We start from the raw sequence: 16,780 nt of genomic DNA on the forward strand, positions 1-16,780 counted from the left end.
ACCTAGGAGCAGGAGCCATTATAATGCATCGAATGCTTCAGAGGTAAACAGGGGGCTGGGGAGGGGCAGGGGTTGGAAATGTGAACCAAACTGAATAATGACTTGGAAGAAGATAAAAGTGTTCAGAGGTTTCACTGAGGTGATTTCTACGGCTCACCTAACAGCTGAATTTCTAACTATAGGGAAAGAACTGTGCTTAAAAATATGTATAAACACAGTATGGACATTACACTGAACACAATTTATGCCACAGGTGAGTTAACATGAACCAAGATTTATTTAGTAGCTGAAGGCTGTATCCTCCTACCAAAGAGGCTGGCCCCCTAACATATCAGTGCTGCAATTTCATTTGAACTGTATTTCACACGGTTCTGCAGTCAGCATACATGAGATCTTAAGGATTCCTCCCCTTCTGATACGGAGAGAGAAGGATCTCCCTTCCCTCCCCCTCCTCTAAAGACAGGAGTTGGAAGGAGAAGAGGAAAGCAAAGGAGCTCTTGCTGCTGAGGAGACATTCCTCACCACAAAACACTCCCACTATTCGCTGTAAGCAGAATGGTAGAGATAGCCCACCGACCTGTTGCTGCTCCCAGCTGAAGGCAGCAGAGACAGCAGAAGATCGCTTCCCACTATTTAGCTGGAGGAACATTCAGAAAGCAGAGCGAAATATCTGTGGCTGCTGAGACGTAGAAAGAGCGATAAAGAACCAAAGATGGGAGTGTGAAGAGGGGTAAAGAAACTAGTATGATGAAACTCTCAAGGCAGAAGATTAAAGAAGAGGGAAAATCCGCTGTTAAAGGAGGATGAAATGAAAAAAAATGCTGAGGAGTTAATGAGGGTGTATGGCCTGGGTGAAAAAAGATTCTGTAGAAAAGTGAATGAGTTCACCTGCGGGACTCCTCAAATGACCATGGGAATTCATCCGTTTCCATGATACTCATACAGATGCTCCAGAGCAAAAGACAGCTCAGCTCCAAATGTCAGATGAAAGATGGTCTGTTGATTCAACATTTTCCCTTAAAAATGGACTTTCACGCATAGAAATGTAGTCAGTTTGGTTAGATGAAAAGATCTTGACTGCTATAAGTCAAGGGAAACCTTTGCAAACCTCCCTAATACATCCAGCAAGGTTTCCGTCTGAGCCCTCACTTTGGACCTCATTCTGTGTGAAGGGGGTTTGTAAATTGTATGGCTTTATTCACCTCTCCACCATTTTCTGATATTTTCTCAGTTTTATGTCTCTAAGGTAACTGACCTGTGATACAAAGTTGAATGAACTGATTGACTGCTTTTCAGTAATCACGACATCACACCTTTAAAAATGCATCTCGATGCTGTGGATGTTTTCCAGCCGGAACCCTCTGAAAAGGTCTGTTCGTAACAGATTAAAAAGGACTCACTCACAGAGCCACCTGTGGAAGCCGTGCTTTGTCATACACACCGCTAAAGGTTTCCATTTTCCACCTTCATCTGAGTTTTCCTCTCACATTTTCATCTCCTCATATTGATTTGAGGTGCTGAAAAAAAATACTATCCCACCTGCACCAATTCTTTCTCTAGTATTGTGCTCAACAAATCTGACACGAAGTTTTTTATTAATAATCATAAATTGTGTGTTCTTGGAATTTGCAGTGAAAAGCACTAATGACAAAAATTACTAATGAGTTACAAGCATGGGCAATTGAGAGTGACATACCAGTGTCCTCCAAGTGACAGTTCCTTCTCCTGATGGAGTTTAAAGAGGACCAGGAAGACTCGTTCCTCAAAGGCACACACACAAAAAAGTGAGTTTCTTTCTGTTGTTGTTATTTTTAAATAAGTAAGTGCATGATCCAGAGCAACCTTTTAAAATTGTTATGTGATACAACTGTCTTAGGCAGCTCTGAATAAGTGATACTTTCAGTGTTTCATCTCAAGCAAGCACTTTTCTCTAGGGAAAGAGGTCACGGTGAAAGATGCCAAAGATATAAACGGATTCTTCGTCTGCTATTCCCATAGGATAGCTGTGAGAAAGGCACCCCTTTCTGGTTTAAAGTCAAGAATAGTTAATTCACACTCTTTCTTACATTCTCTAAAACCCCCAAACTTTGAGCTGTGTGCTTTCTCACTTTTTCTTCCTGGTCGTGTAATTTCTACAGTTTCTGGGTCATTACTTTTGCATTACCCAGCACTCTTTATCTCACCCTACATGCTGTATTGAAGCTTAGGATTAGGGAAAGAAAAAAAAGAAAGCTCTATGCAAACACCAACCCCACTTTCCCTACAGATCCTTTCAAAAAATGATTTCTGTTTTAAGAAGGCACCATAAACATACCTAAAATTAATCTCCTTTTTCAGATTACTACTGGCCGTGAAACAGGCAAAGCAGAGGTGTGTGACGGGAAGACAGCACCTGCTCCCAGGGTGGCTTCCACCGGGTCCAGCGTGGGCAGGGCCTGTCACGTCCCAGCCACGGCTGACGGCCCCAGTGCTTGTGTGGGACAGCAGCGACAGGGGGTCGCTCGGGCATTCCGAACGTGGCCATTTTCTCTACGTATAAACATGCGGATTAATTCTGCCACGTTAACAAATTAGAACTGTGCTTGGTTTACTTGTGTATGAACAGGACTACACTATTCTCCCAGGACTTACAGCAGATCTATCTCTCATCTGAACACCTTTGTGCAACCTGTGCCCACCCCCTCGATCCCTTCCGCACAGCTGAACTCTGGAAAAACCTGGCACTTCACCCTGCACCGTCTCAACAGGGATTCCTGATGGGAATCCTGCAATATCAGGGGGGGAAAAAAAACAAACCAAAAACAAAAACAAAAAAACCACCAAGGCGCATTTTTAATTACATGTCAACCTAAGTAGCGCGCTGCGCCTTTTAACCGCCACGCTTCACACTCCGCGGGCGGGAGCGCGCTCCCCAGGCGCAGCCGGACACCTCGTCAACCCCGAGGGCTGCACACCCTGCGGCCAGGCGCTCCGCCGCCGGCCGTGTCGGCGGGAACGGCCCCGCCGCCGCCCCGAGGGGCAGGCCCGGGCGGGAGCCTCCGCCGGCAACGCGAGCGGGGCGGGCAACTTCGGCGCCTCGAGGCACTTCGCGTATCCCGGGCCCTCCTCGCCTCGCCGGCGACCGGGCGCTGCCGGGGGCTCGACGGCCGCCGGACGCGCCGCCGAGGGGCGGGGGGGGAAGCGGCGCCTCCGAGCCGGGCCTGGCCGGGCGAGCACCCGCAGCGCCCCGCCGGGCGCGGCAGCCGCTCCTCCCCTCCCCCGCGGGCAGGGCGGGCGGCGGCGCCCCGGCGCCCCGGCGGCGGCTCGTACCTGTCCCGGAGGAGGAGGAGCCGCCGCTGGGGAGCCGGAGGGACAAAGTTGACTGGGAAGTCTGCAGGGGACCGTGGGTGGGAAGAGAAAGCGGGGAGGAAAGGGGACGGTCGCTCCCGCCCCGCTGGCCGCGGCCGGGGACTCCCGGGGAGGAGGAGGGGGAGGCGGCGGCAGCAGCCGCGAACTCCCCGCTCCCGTCACCGCCGGGCGCCCCCCCGCAGGCACTTGAGGCCGGCTGAGGTGACCGGCTGCCGGGAAGGGGACGCCGCCGTCCTCCTCGCCCGCCTCCCTGGGCGTCTTCCCGCCGGGGAGGAGCGGGCTGCGAGTCCGCGCTCGGAAGAGGGGCTGCCGGCGGCCCCCCCGGGAGGCTCCTTCGCCGGCGCCCCGCGCTCTGTGCTCCCCGCGACCGGCGGCTCCCATGGCTCTGAGCAAAGGGCTGCGGCTGCTCTGGAAGCGGGAGCCGGGGCCGAGCGCCCTGCTGGAGGCGCGCACCCGCCAGGACTGCCTGTTGCTGGAGGCCGGCACCGTGGCGGCGCTCAGTAAGTGCCCCGGGCCGGGCCGGGCCGGGCCGGGCCGGGCGGCTTCCCGCGCCCTGCGTGAGGGGAGGCTGCGGGGCGGCGGCGCGCCTGACGGTGCGGGTTTGGTGCCTCTGTGGTGCTGCGGCACTCGCGTGGGGCCTGCCACCGCCAAGGGGGTGCCGGGCTGCGGCGGCAGCGGCCGATGCCCGGGGGGTTTGGGACACTTTTCCCCCCCGTGGCGTGGGGAGAGGACGGGGAGAGCGCAGCGCTGGGCCCAGGCGGGCGCTGACCGTCCTGGTGCTCCCCGGCCTTGGGTGAGCCGTGCTGGCTGCAAGGACGGGGCCCACTGCCTCCTGAAGACCTTTCTGTTCGGCTGCATCGGGCGGTAACCACCGGTGGAGCCGTCCAGTTCACAGCAGAGATGGTTTTGGACGGCTGACTGGAGATTGGCGTCCCGCGAAGAGGGCCTGGCTCCTTGCGGTGGTGCCATGCCTGCCGTTGCGGTCTGCGCTGGATGTGGCTGCTGGAGTGCCTGGCTCTTGCTGGAGGAGCTCGAGTCTCGCCCGCGGCGGTGGAAGTCGTAAACGTGCTCAGGGTTGTCTGGTCTTGCGTTTTGATGCTTGCCACCCGTCTGTTAATGCCACGCTAATGTTGAGGCCGGCACAGAGAAGGGAGGTGACTGAGAATGTCAGGCGCAAAAGGTAATGCGGGGAACGCGCTGTGCTTGTGCTGCGTTCCTAAATTGTTTGGCGTGCAATACTCACCTGTTCTTGCGGTTATGCCGCTGTTGGCAGTGTTGTAGGAGTCCGTGTTCAAGCAGCTTAAAGGAAAAGGGGAAGACTTGAGCTGTGGACTCCTTGTAGTAAGAACTGTGTGCGTGTTGCGGTTTGTACAATGTCAGTCACAAAGTCAGCTCAGGATCCAGGTGCGCTGAGCTGAATCTTCCATGATATCCAGACTAAAATGCTTAATTTTCAAGTATTGGGGATTTTATGAATGAAGAAATCCAGAAAGGTCATCAGGTGGCAGCCGATTTTCACGAGGATAGTTCTGATAGTGGGAAAATTTTGACCCGTCGCAATAAAGATCTGTTATTGCCACACTGTGGGTTTCTTTTTTTTTTTTTAAATTTTCTTGGAATTTTATATTGTGTAATACTCTGGGGGTTCAGTTTCTTATTAAATTCATTCGTAGTAGTGGAGAAGAATGTATTACATTTTTCGAGGGTTTTTTTGTGTCAGTTTTCAATAAACTGACAAACTGAAAAGTCTGGTAGTACTGAGCAGCATTTTACTCACTTCCCCCGATTCAGAAACCCATTGACATTAAAGCTCTCCATTGATATCAGCGAGTTTTGGTCTGCATTTCTGTGTTATTCTGACACAAATCTAAAGCAGCTCCACTGCCTAAAGCCAAATTGCATGAGTAAAATTGAGAGACCACTATTCATCTAGCCAACCCCAAGCCATTTGTGTGACCAGTAGCTGCAAAGATTATTTGCAATATATTTAAGTAAGGGAATCATCAGCTTAGAGTAGATTTTTCTCCCCCAGTGTTGCTATCCCCAATTTGAATTGCTATAGCTAAAAATTATAAGAGAATTTACATAATGTGTGTGAGAATTTTGAAGTAGTGATCTGTATAGTGGCTAGTGTAAAGCCTGTTCGCCATGCCTATTGAAAGTCCATTGTCACCTCTTAAGATAACTGTAATCATACATGTGTTGGCATCCAGCCTACTCCATGTTAATAACTTTGTCATTTAATTTCATTTGGTTTCTCTTTTCTTGGTTGGGTTGGTTCTTATATTTGTGGGAAAAGCTAGTTTATCCAGTTGAGCCTGTTTAGTTTGTTTCTGCTGTTTATGCAGCAAGGGACCAGAAAAGGAGGGAAAACCAGCAGTAGGTATTGTGATGATAAACTTACAAGACTTGTGAAGAGGAAGCCCCACAGCCAGAGTGGTAACAGAAACAACATCGATTCAGTTTTGTTTGACTGGCCTGTAGATTGGTACTAACCACAGAACACTGCAGTGAAAGGTGAGCGCTTTCTGGGCGTGTGGTTTCAGATATACTGGCCCTAGGATTGTGTTAATTTTGTCTTCTCTGTCTAGTTTTCATTTCTAAAATAAATTTTTTAAAAAATTCTGTACCTTTGATGAGGAGGAGTTATGCAGCTGTGCCTTATGCAAACTTCCACACTAAAAGCAGATGGGGATGCCTGGGACACTGAAGTTGTACAACAGTTGATGCAGTTTTGCAATAGCAGCCTTGTGTCAATAGAACTGTAGAGAGGAATGATCATGGAAGGACAACAAAGGCCTGAGAACAGGTTTTAGTCATGGTAATTATGGAAAAAAATAATAAAAGTGTTTGCCCTTGAACAGGCACGACATCTGCACTTTTCTGAAAGTTCGATTGCTTCTATAATAGTTTTCATATGAGAAGAAACTCAGATGCTGAATTTAACCTAGCTCAAGTGGCATAAGAGAGTGAGAATCATCCTAGAAGAAGTGGTGTTACAAAAAACAGATCTAAAAAACCACACACTTGTGTAAGTGCAGTGTCTATACAGGCCGTAAACCTCTGGCAAGCTCATCATTAAAATAAACCCTTTCAAATATGTAAACCAAAAATTTTATACTGTCTTGTGAACGGATGACTTTATACCTTTTCTTCACTCAGTACGTTATAAAGATCATGATGACAATTTTAGCTGTAAATTGGTTATATTTTATTCAGTAGTGGGAAAGTATTGTGGAGATATCTAATTGTCTGAGATGTCAGCAGTTTATAAAACCAGAACACTTGGGCTGTAACGGAAACCTAACCTAAGAAACTGTTAAGAAAGAACAGGGAATCAGAAATCAAAGTGGGAAGCCTAGCTATGTAACCCCAAAGGTCTGGACTTAATCTGTATAGCAATGTAATATCAATAGAACAGTTTTCTGTTCTATCATAAATTAAATAGTATTTTTGAAGATAGGAGTTTTTCTTCCTCTTCTCATGATGTCACCGTGGGGTGGAGGGTAAAACTCGCAGTTTTGAATTTAACAGCATATTTTTCAAGAGACTGTTTTTGCCACGGGCAGCCCTGAAGCTTCAGTCATTTCCAGAAGGATGGGTGACAGATTGAAGCAATTCTTTTGGGAATTCTCTGAACTAGAACGTCTATGGAAGAAACTTAGAGACATGAAGGATGAATAAAAATTGTCATCAATTTAGAAGTTTTTGCTTATACCAGAGGGAGTATAGATACAAATGCTGCTCCTACTTTTAACACATTACAGTTTTTAATGCTTCATGGATGAAGTGAGCTGCACAAGGAAGTTATGAACTGCTGTCAAGGCAATCACTGAACTAAACTAAGGCTGTAAGTGCTGAAAATGTAGTTATTTAGCTTTATTATAGTAGGTAATCTCAGCGAAATGTCATCGGGAGTGTTCTGCTATTGAAATTCAGCATAAAAATATGTTTTCGCAAGGGCAGAGCCAAATGGTGCATAGATTTTTTTTTTTCTGTAAACACTTTGATTCTGCGGTTGTTTTTATTAAAGGATGTTACACGACCTGCTACAGTGGATCATAAACGACCATAGTCTTTTGAACATACTGAAATTCCAAGCTTACACCGTGCGTGTTTTTGCAAATAGGGCTGAAGTTTTTCCTCCGGACTTTTCTCCACAGATCTGGGAAGTAAGCCTTTAGTAGAGACAAACTTACATAGAGTTAAGGGGTGCGGACAGTCTGCGGAGCAGCTCTGTGCCTCCTCTGTGGCTTTTGTTGCGGGTACGTGTGTGGTTCTCTGATGTGGCTGAGTGAAATCGGGACACAGCCTTGCAGAGGGAGGGATGCGAAACCAGGAAGTGGCAATTGTTTACCTACCTATATTTTTGTACAGAATGCGGTTTCTGTGCTGTACATACATTCAGTGTTTACAATTAGCTGTAGTTCTGTAATTAGGTGGATAGAGATGCCACTAAGTGAGGTATGGGAATCAAACACCAATATTTGTGTAAACGTGTTGTGAATGTATTTCTAAGCAATATATGTTATCCAAAATAATAAGCCCTACAGCATGACTCATTTTTGCTCATATGTCAGGATATTTATATAGCTAGTCTCCCTATTCTATCTGTATTCCTAAAGCTTCTTGTTTAAATTTTAAAAAAATAAATAATCCAGTCACAGAATCGCAGAATCACAGAATGGTAGGGGTTGGAAGGGACCTCTGTGGGTCATCTAGTCCAACCCCCCTGCCAAAGCAGGGTCACCTACAGCAGGCTGCACAGGACCTTGTCCAGGTGGGTCTTGAATATCTCCAGAGAAGGAGACTCCACAACCTCCCTGGGCAGCCTGTTCCAGGGTTTCGTCACCCTCAGAGGGAAGAAGTTCTTCCTCATGTTCAGACGGAAATTCCTGTGCCTCAGTTTGTGCCCATTGCCCCTTGTCCTGTCTCTGGGCACCACTGAAAATAGCTTGGCCCCATCCTCCTGACACCCACCCTTGAGATATTTGTAGGCATTTATTAGGTCCCCTCTCAGCCTTCTCTTCTTCAGGCTGAACAAGCCCAGCTCCCTCAGCCTCTCCTCGTAGGAGAGATGTTCCAGTCCCCTCACCATCCTCGTAGCCTTCCACTGGACTCTCTCCAGTAGCTCCTCATCTTTCTTGAAGTGGGGAGCCCAGAACTGGACACAGTACTCCAGATGAGGCCTCACTAGGGCAGTGTAGAGGGGAAGGAGAACCTCCCTCGACCTGCTGGCCACACTGCTCTTGATGCATCCCAGGATCTCATTGGCCTTCTTGGCAGCCAGGGCACACTGCTGGCTCATGGTCAACCTGTCATCCACCAGGACACCCAGGTCCCTCTCCACAGAGCTGCTCTCCAGCAGGTTTGCCCAAAGCCTGTACTGATGCATGGGGTTTTTCACAAGTTTTTGTCAAGTTTTCTGTAGTTTAGTGGTGTTCAAACTATTTCCATTTGTGGAAAACTTGTAATGGGAGTCACCTATGTAGCAGAAGCCTTGCTTTTCTTGGTTACAGTCATGGTTTAACCCCAGCTGTTAACTAAGGACCACACAGCCGCTCGCTCATTCCCCTTTCCTGATGGGATGGGGGAGACAATAGGAAGGGTAAAAGTAAGAAAGCTCGTGGGCAGGGATAAAGACAGTTTAATAGGTAAAGCAAAAGGCACGCGCACAAGCAAAGCAAAACAGGGAATTTATTCACCACTTCCCACTGGCAGGCCCATGCTCAGCCATCTCCAGGAAAGCCGAGCTCCACCACGCGTAACGGTTACTTGGGAGGACAGACACCATCACTCCAGACGTCCCCCTCTTCCTTCGTCTTCCCCCAGCTTTATATGCTGTGAGCACGACGCCGTACGGCATGGGGTATCCCTTTGGTCCGTTGGGGTTGGCTGTCCTGGCTGTGTCCCCTCCCAGCCTCCTGTGCACCCCCAGCCTGCTCGCTGGTGGGGTGGGGTGAGAGACAGAAAAGGCCTTGACCTGGGTGAGCTCTGCTCAGCGATAACAAAAACATCCCTGTGTTATGAACACCGTTGAGCACAAATCCAAAACAGCTCCATTCTAGCTGCTATGAAGAAAATTACCCCAGCCGAAGCCAGCACAGTCACACTGGCAACGGGCACTTGCGAACTACGGTTTCTCAGGCTGAAACTCACAGCTATAGGTTATAGGAACAAGTGTCTGTTGCAGTTCTGATGCTGTTGTTGAAATGGGGATCAGGTACACATAAGAGGGAATAAGTATTGCTGTAAATGTAGGGTGTAGATTACAAGACTTGTTTTCTATCCTAGGAAACTGATAGTGATTGTGAGGTATGAGTTCTGCTTGGTGGTTTATGTCCGTAGTGGCTGGAAGTTTCTGTGTTAATGCATGTAATATATGACAGGAACCACGTAAAGATAATGGTCAAGCTCCAGAGAAATGGTTTAGGGACTTGCCTTTTATCTTTATGTTCTTGACTGCCTGCAGGCCACAGGGCTGGCCAGTAGAAACCTGATGGTTTTAGGAGTCCATTCTTCTTTGATTGTGAATGAATAGATTCATGTATACACATGCAAGTATGAAATCGTAAGTCCTCACTAGAAGCAGAATGTTCTCAATCAAAGACAGAAAGCCAGTGAACTGACCTTTCCAAGATGCCAGTTTCCCGATTTGTTTGTTGTGTTTTCAACCAGAAATACCACTTGCTAGAAAATTGGTAAATATACTGCTTAATGACTCTCTTAACTGTAACTCTGAACGCAGGCCTCTGCCCAACTCTGTATTGCTTGGCTTATATGGTATTTCAGAATACAGTCTGACTTGCATAATGCCTGTGTAGCTCAGATTGAATGTGAACAGGAAGAATTTAGAGATGAAAGATAATGAAAATAAATGAAAATACAACAAAGTGCTGCGGGTGACAGAAAACAGAATTTGGAGGCAAGTTAATTATCTAAACTCATATAATAGCAGACCTTGAACATATTTCTAGGTAAGACACTGACAGTAGTGTATATATTCTTTTTTTTCCCTCTTGTGTTTTGGTGGGGTTTTTTTTGTGTGTGGAATTTCTGTTGGATTATAGGTTTGGTCTTTCTGGGGAGAATTCACACCTCTTTCCCCCAAATGCTAACAACACAAATAAAGGAAACAAGCTACTGAGACCCTATCACATGAAACCCATGTTTCTAAAAGGACTTAGAAATACTACAGAATATATATGTATAGCAGTACCTACAGCTAAGCAGGTGTCTATTTCCAGAATCAGGCTGAAGAATCAGAGGGGAGAGCCAGAATCTGTAACCTGCTCCCAGAGTCTTTTCTTCAAGAGCTCTTTCTTCAGTTTTATCTTTAAGGTGTAGGTATTACAGTGTCTGTCCTTAACACTGGACTTGGAACTATGGTACCTTTCTGCCCTCTCCCTCCGGTCTCTGACCTTTCTGGGCAGCGTACGTTTGAGACACGTGTTGGTTCCTGCTGAAGTCTGGGGGATCAGCCCTAAGGAAGGGGTGAACAAAGGAAGCTGCGTATGTCTGGCCAGTTCCTGCCAGCCGTTAAATTGAATTTGCAGCCTTTACAAGCAGGAAGTCACACTTGGATAGGCCATGTGGTACATGTACTTATAGGTCTTTTCGTGGTGTTTTTCTTTGGTTCTCAAATATTTTATGCACGGAAAAAGATCACTTTTAATCGAGTTTATTATAGCTTAGTTTCATTGAATTATTGGGTGCCTCTTGCTTTGCAAGGGTTAAAATTTCGAGTTAACATGCCCACCTTCTATATAATTTGCATCTGGAGCTTTTACATAATTTATGTTAAGAAAAGTGCTTCAGGAATGCAGGCAGTGTGCAGTTCTGTAAAGCTGTAATGAACACAGCGCGGTGGTGGTAATTATTGCAGAGGGGTGGATACTCAATTATATGCTTAGTGGAAGGAAAGATTACTAAAAATATTAATGAAAAGCTTTAGTGTAGTTTGGTAATTACTATGTGTACTTTTTAGTACCTATTGCTATTACTAAGTAGTAAACAAATGCACTGTGTATTTGCAAACTCAACCTGTTCTCGAAGTAGAAAACTTTTTGGTGAGTTTCATCAACTTCAGTAGCAGTATTGTGCATTAACGATATACGTAGGTATGTATGTATCTCAAGATGTCTGGCTTGAAAAATGAAGGATTTGACATGTGAGCAGAGTATAAACATCCAGTCCTCGTACTGGGTTTTCAAGCAGATCACTCTCACTGCCTCTGCATTTCAGAGTTTTTATGAAAGCTGTTGCAGAATAAACCCCCTGACTTTCGAACGTTTAGCAGAGAAACACGGAAATCGTTTTGAAATTACTGATCAGAAAAGTGCTGTGTCTTTGGACACATCTAACTGTCAAATGTTGTTGCTAAAACAGTATCTTTAACATTGTTGAAACTTGTTGCATATGGTTTATATTTTCCCTGTTCGTCAACAATCCTGTAGAGTTTTGTAGTAATTTTTGGTTTAGTGCTCTTCTTCATCCAGCAAAGGCAGTAGCACATCCTCTGTCTAGTCACTCTCTTTCTGGCTCTTGTGTCCCAGCAGTGTTTGTGAATACTCTAGGAGAGGTTTCAGACTGGGTTTTGATGACAGTTGTTTGAGATTTCAAGAAGAAATTTTTAAGATTTATAAAGATTTCTTTTTAATAATAAGATATGAACTTGGCTCAAGCCCTCTGCAATGATGTCCTTTTAAAGTCACACTTTGGTCATCCTTTCTATGTGTTACTTTTTGTAACAGTTGTTGGGGAGTCCTCCTCCTTATCCCTCCTTATCCTCACCCCCTCAAAAAAAAGGAAAAGAAATTGGCTGGGGTGTGTCAGAATCCAGCGAGGACCTCCCGGTGCTGGCTGGATGGCGCCTGTATCCCCGCTGCCCCACTGGCAGGACATGGAGGCAGGCAGCACTGCGGTCGCTGGGAGCTCTGTGGGGTGAAGGAGTCACCCCATGTATGATGGGACAGGAGTCTTCAAATTCCACCAGTATCTATAAAAAATGTATTTTTTTTCTGCCACACAAATTTGGTCTGTATGCACTAGTACATTCTGGCCTCTCCATTTGCATGACCCGCAGGTGTAGCTGTGTCTGTCTGGCATGTTTCTTCCCTCTTGGACTATCCACAGGTGTGGTTTTAGGGTGTGCTGTGTCTTCAGAGAGTGCATGGAAGTGTCAAGGAAAGATCGCCTTGTCACTTTTTTGGTTTCTGAAAGTGCTTCAGGGAGCAAAATGAACCCTAGGACAAGTAACAGATCTGCCATGTAGTAGATGTTATTGGCAAGTTGTTAGCCAAGAAGAGTGGCAACGCAGCCCAGAGTCCTCCTGGAGCTTCGTGCCCGGAGCCTGCTCCTCCCTTCCAGGCAGCTCTGCTGATGCTGACGCCCTGACTGATGCTACTGTGCAGGCAAATGTTCTGTTCAGTGGCTTCCCCAGAATGATGGGATGTTTCTGTACCACTGCTGGCAAACTGCAGCTATTTGTCTGTCTGTTTGGAAGGGTCCCGTGCCAGGAGCTGATGTGTGTGTGATGCCACTGGCTCACTCTGGGAAACGTCAGTGACATCTGTCCGTGCCGGTGTCAGGTGCTTCTTGCTGTTAGTGGCAGGAGTTGTGTGTTGCTTATTTCCATGCTGAAATAAATTCCATTCTTTTGGATCGTGCTGTTACTAGACACTTTAACAGCCAGCTTTCCGACCTATAATTCTGTTTTGAAGAGTATCACAGTGCTTTCGAGGTGTCTTTTAAATGCTTTCGGGTTGTGCCTAGCCTGCAAGTTTGCGAGCTCCTGGATCAGTCTGAGATCTGAATTGCTTGCTGTTTCTGTCATTCTTTACTTCTTCCTAAAGGTGGTATATTTGGAGCAAGGATTTTGTTTATAGTTTTCCTTTTTTATTTTAAAGGGAAGGAGGATTAACTTTTAAGGCAGAGAACAGATCTAACAAAGAAGTCAGTATATTGTTGCTGCTCTTTTCTACTTTGTGAAGATGCCATGGAAAGTGAAACATCACTTTTTTTAACCTGTTTGGGTTTTTTTAATACATAAGGAAGGCATGACAGGGAGTTTTTTTTAAAAAAACCAAACATTGTTATAGTCTATCTAAACTATTTTTGAGGAAGATTTTTTTGAAGTGCCAGAGAACTGAGCTTCCAAAGTCTCAGCTCTTAAGAGGTGCTGTTACTGAACATTTAAATTGTTACTGTCCAGAGTTTTACATTACCCAATAAAAAATCCCTTTATCCTTTTGCTTATGTTTTGTTTCACTGATGTGTGTGGTATCAACATTTTACTAGTTTCTCCTGACTCACTCAGTGTTTCTAAGAAAGCAGGATAGATAGGTTGTGAAAGTCTGATAGCAAAAATAAAATAAAGAAAAAATTAACTAGTCTTCCTTATTTGTCATGGGTTCAAAAATTGAGACAAACGTATTTTGATTTCCTTTGGGGGTTGCCTCTGCTAAGGAATTTTGCAAGTGGAACTGTCCTTCCTTTCACTTCAAAATGTCAGGGATATATGGGATATTTGTTTGTTTTCCACACTTCTCACTGAGCTACTTGTCTCTTGAGTTTTATAAAGATAAGTCTGTCTGTTTTCTGTCATCCATAGCAGGTAGTTCAGTTTGTCCTAGACGTTTCAGACTTTTTTAACTGCTGAAGTTTATTAGGAGCATAAGATTGTAAAGTATTAGCTAACCTCCTAAAGTACCATGTTGCTATTTATCTGTGGTTTGAGAAGTAAATGAGCGTTTGAGGGTTATAGCCTGTTTTCCTCAGTCGTGAGGCTAACCTTACTCCTCACTGGGAAATATATACAAACCGCAGACTTACTCATTCAGGAAGCACTTTGGTTTTACTTTGAAGTAGCCAGTGACAAGTTTGGGCCATGTGCTGTCTTAATATCTACATGTTCAGTTTGTGCTCATTAAAGTCGGTTGTTGCAGAAATACATAAATCTAACATCAGCATCTGACCCTTTATTTACTTTTAATCAGCTAATTCTTACTTCACTAAAATATAAGTTAATTACTCTCAAAGTCAACATCTGATGTTATGTCTACATCAAATTACGTTATCTTGCATGAAAAAATCCAATTCTGTCTGAAATTAGGCTGTGAGAATCTGGAAGCAGAAACAATCTCTTTTTTCACATCAAGAAAAAATATATTTTAGCTTATGGCCAGACAAATTATTATTTTTGTTCTTATTTCAGAATGGTGTAAAGTTTACATGTGCCTGTGTATTTCTTTACTTATTCTGAAACTGATGTGATGTCTGTACCGTAGAATAAGAACATTACTAATGATCACATTGTTTGGAAAGGTAGCGAGTGCCTTGCTTTCTTCCAGGGTGGTGTGTGGGGAGGCTATACATTTCTGTCCCATCACTTTTTAATTACTGTATTCTTATATCATTTTAACCCTACCTTTGTAGTGTAGTTTTGTTTACTGAGCAAAATCAACTGGGAAGCATTGGTGTAGCCAATAGCAGTCTGACAGTATTATAATGACTGGAAAACTAAGGTTTGCTGCCTTTCGTTTTGTTTCTCAGCTCCAGAAGAAAAGGATGCAATTAAAGGACAATATGAAAAACTTATGGAGGCTTACGGCTGCTTAGGAGAGCTTCAACTTAAATGTGGTAAGTGGCCATGTGTATGGCTGAGATTATAAAATACCCAGACAATGCTAAAAGACAGCAACAAGTTGTCCAGTTCCTTAATTTGTGAAAGCGAATCACATCTTGTTATGTACAGTCTGGAAAAGTTGTATTTCTTTTTCTATGCTGTGCCAAAAGCATATCACTAAATGATAGTGTAAGAATTTCGGATTTTTTCTCACTTTCGTTTTGTCTAACATTCTTAGCTGCCTGAAGGTCATTGCCGTTTTTTTCCCTGACCCTATTTATTCAAGGCAAGCTATGATTTCCTACTTTTTTTTGGAGGATCATGTTTAAACACTGATTAATCATGGTCATCTGAGACAGCAGTACTACAGATTCCCAGTCCTTGCTATAATGCCCAGTTGCCTTTAATTGGGTAGTTCACATGGAAAAGAATTTGTAGAAGCAGGCCTTTAACTTCAGCTAGTACAGTAAGGAGTATTTATTGTCATTGCTGCAAATTTATGTACAGTTTGGGAATCTTGATTTCGCAAAGGACTTGCTATTACACTGCCTACAGGAATGTTAATGGAAATAGCATGATTTAGGAAGAGAACTGCAGTCATGGATTTGAAGGTAGTAGTACCTTACACAGCAGACCGCAAATTCACTGATGAAAAAATACATTAAACCAAAAAGCACACTGTATGCCTTGTTCCCATGGTCCTCTTACAGTAAGCCTTAATTTTGACTTGGAGAAATGACAAGACTGTTTTCCATGTAACTTGGTGCTTGGTCAAGGAATCTGCCAAAGGCAGTGGTGGTGTGAACACCGGTATATTTAGACCAGTAGATATAAGTGTTACTTTTTATAGCCCACTTAGCATTTTATAGCATGAGTAATATGACTTGAGATTGATCTGAAGAGACGACTGCAATCTGAAAGCTTTCTGTGTCATAATTTAAAACTGTAGGTTCTTTTGGTCTTTTTAAATGGACGTGGGTTCTTGTTTGTTTTATTTCTTGTGGCATTAATTAGGCATTTCTATGAAGATTAATATCAATTTGTTAACCTAATTCAAAATGGAAGGCTTGTGGTTACTTTTTCTTGGCACTTGGACATGTTTTTCTTCATAGGAGTCAAATGAATCCTGTTATAATAGTAAAGGAATGTAGCAATTGAATTCAAGCTCTTCAAGTTACAGATGAGGGTAGTTTCTTGCACGTGATGGGAACTAAATATACTCTATTTTAGCCTTCATTTTAAAAGGTGAATGATTTCAAATGGGGTATGAAATATTCTCAGCCATATTTTTTCTCTTTTCTCATTTTATTTCTGTGTTTCCCATGTCTTTATTTATTTTTAAACAACACCTGCTGAACTTCAGTGCCCTTGAAGTGTGAGATTTTCCTTCTCTGATCTTTGTCACTGCACCTACCGTATTCTAGTATTAAATTACAAGTCCTGGTACAGGACTTCCTTTGGAAAGGATTGTTAAAATTTATTGGTAATTGGATTAAAAAGTTAACTACTGGAGGCAAACTTCTAAATGTGTTTGAGTGAAAAGTCAGGAGAGTCATGCTGTAACGTTAAGCAAAGGTAAGCAAACATTTTCTGCTACTGAACGTGTTTAAAAAAGCAAAGATGATTGCATGCCATCTCACCATTGAAGAGGTAGCCCAGGGTTTTTTCACAGTCTTGGTTAGATCTTCCGTCTCGTATATATAAACAAAGTCCATCCCTTTAGCTGTTGCTTACATAAAAGATTAATACTAGAAAGGAATGCAATGTGACTTTTTTCTTTTTGATATAATGTATTCTAGCCACTGC

General features: G+C 44.4%; 1 protein-coding gene across 1 annotated transcript in view; it reads left to right on the top strand.

The window, feature by feature from the left end:
* Positions 1–3,401: 3,401 nt before the first annotated feature.
* The window catches only part of SYNJ2 (synaptojanin 2), a 71,430-nt gene continuing 58,051 nt past the window's right edge, over positions 3,402–16,780 (top strand). The window contains exons 1-2 of the mRNA XM_075413873.1: positions 3,402–3,848; positions 14,902–14,988. Coding sequence (XP_075269988.1) covers positions 3,728–3,848; positions 14,902–14,988 — 208 coding nt within the window. The 5' untranslated portion in view covers positions 3,402–3,727. The remainder of the gene's footprint in view (positions 3,849–14,901; positions 14,989–16,780) is intronic.

The sequence above is a fragment of the Opisthocomus hoazin genome, chromosome 2 (genome assembly GCF_030867145.1).
Source record: "Opisthocomus hoazin isolate bOpiHoa1 chromosome 2, bOpiHoa1.hap1, whole genome shotgun sequence".
NCBI lineage: Eukaryota > Metazoa > Chordata > Aves > Opisthocomiformes > Opisthocomidae > Opisthocomus > Opisthocomus hoazin.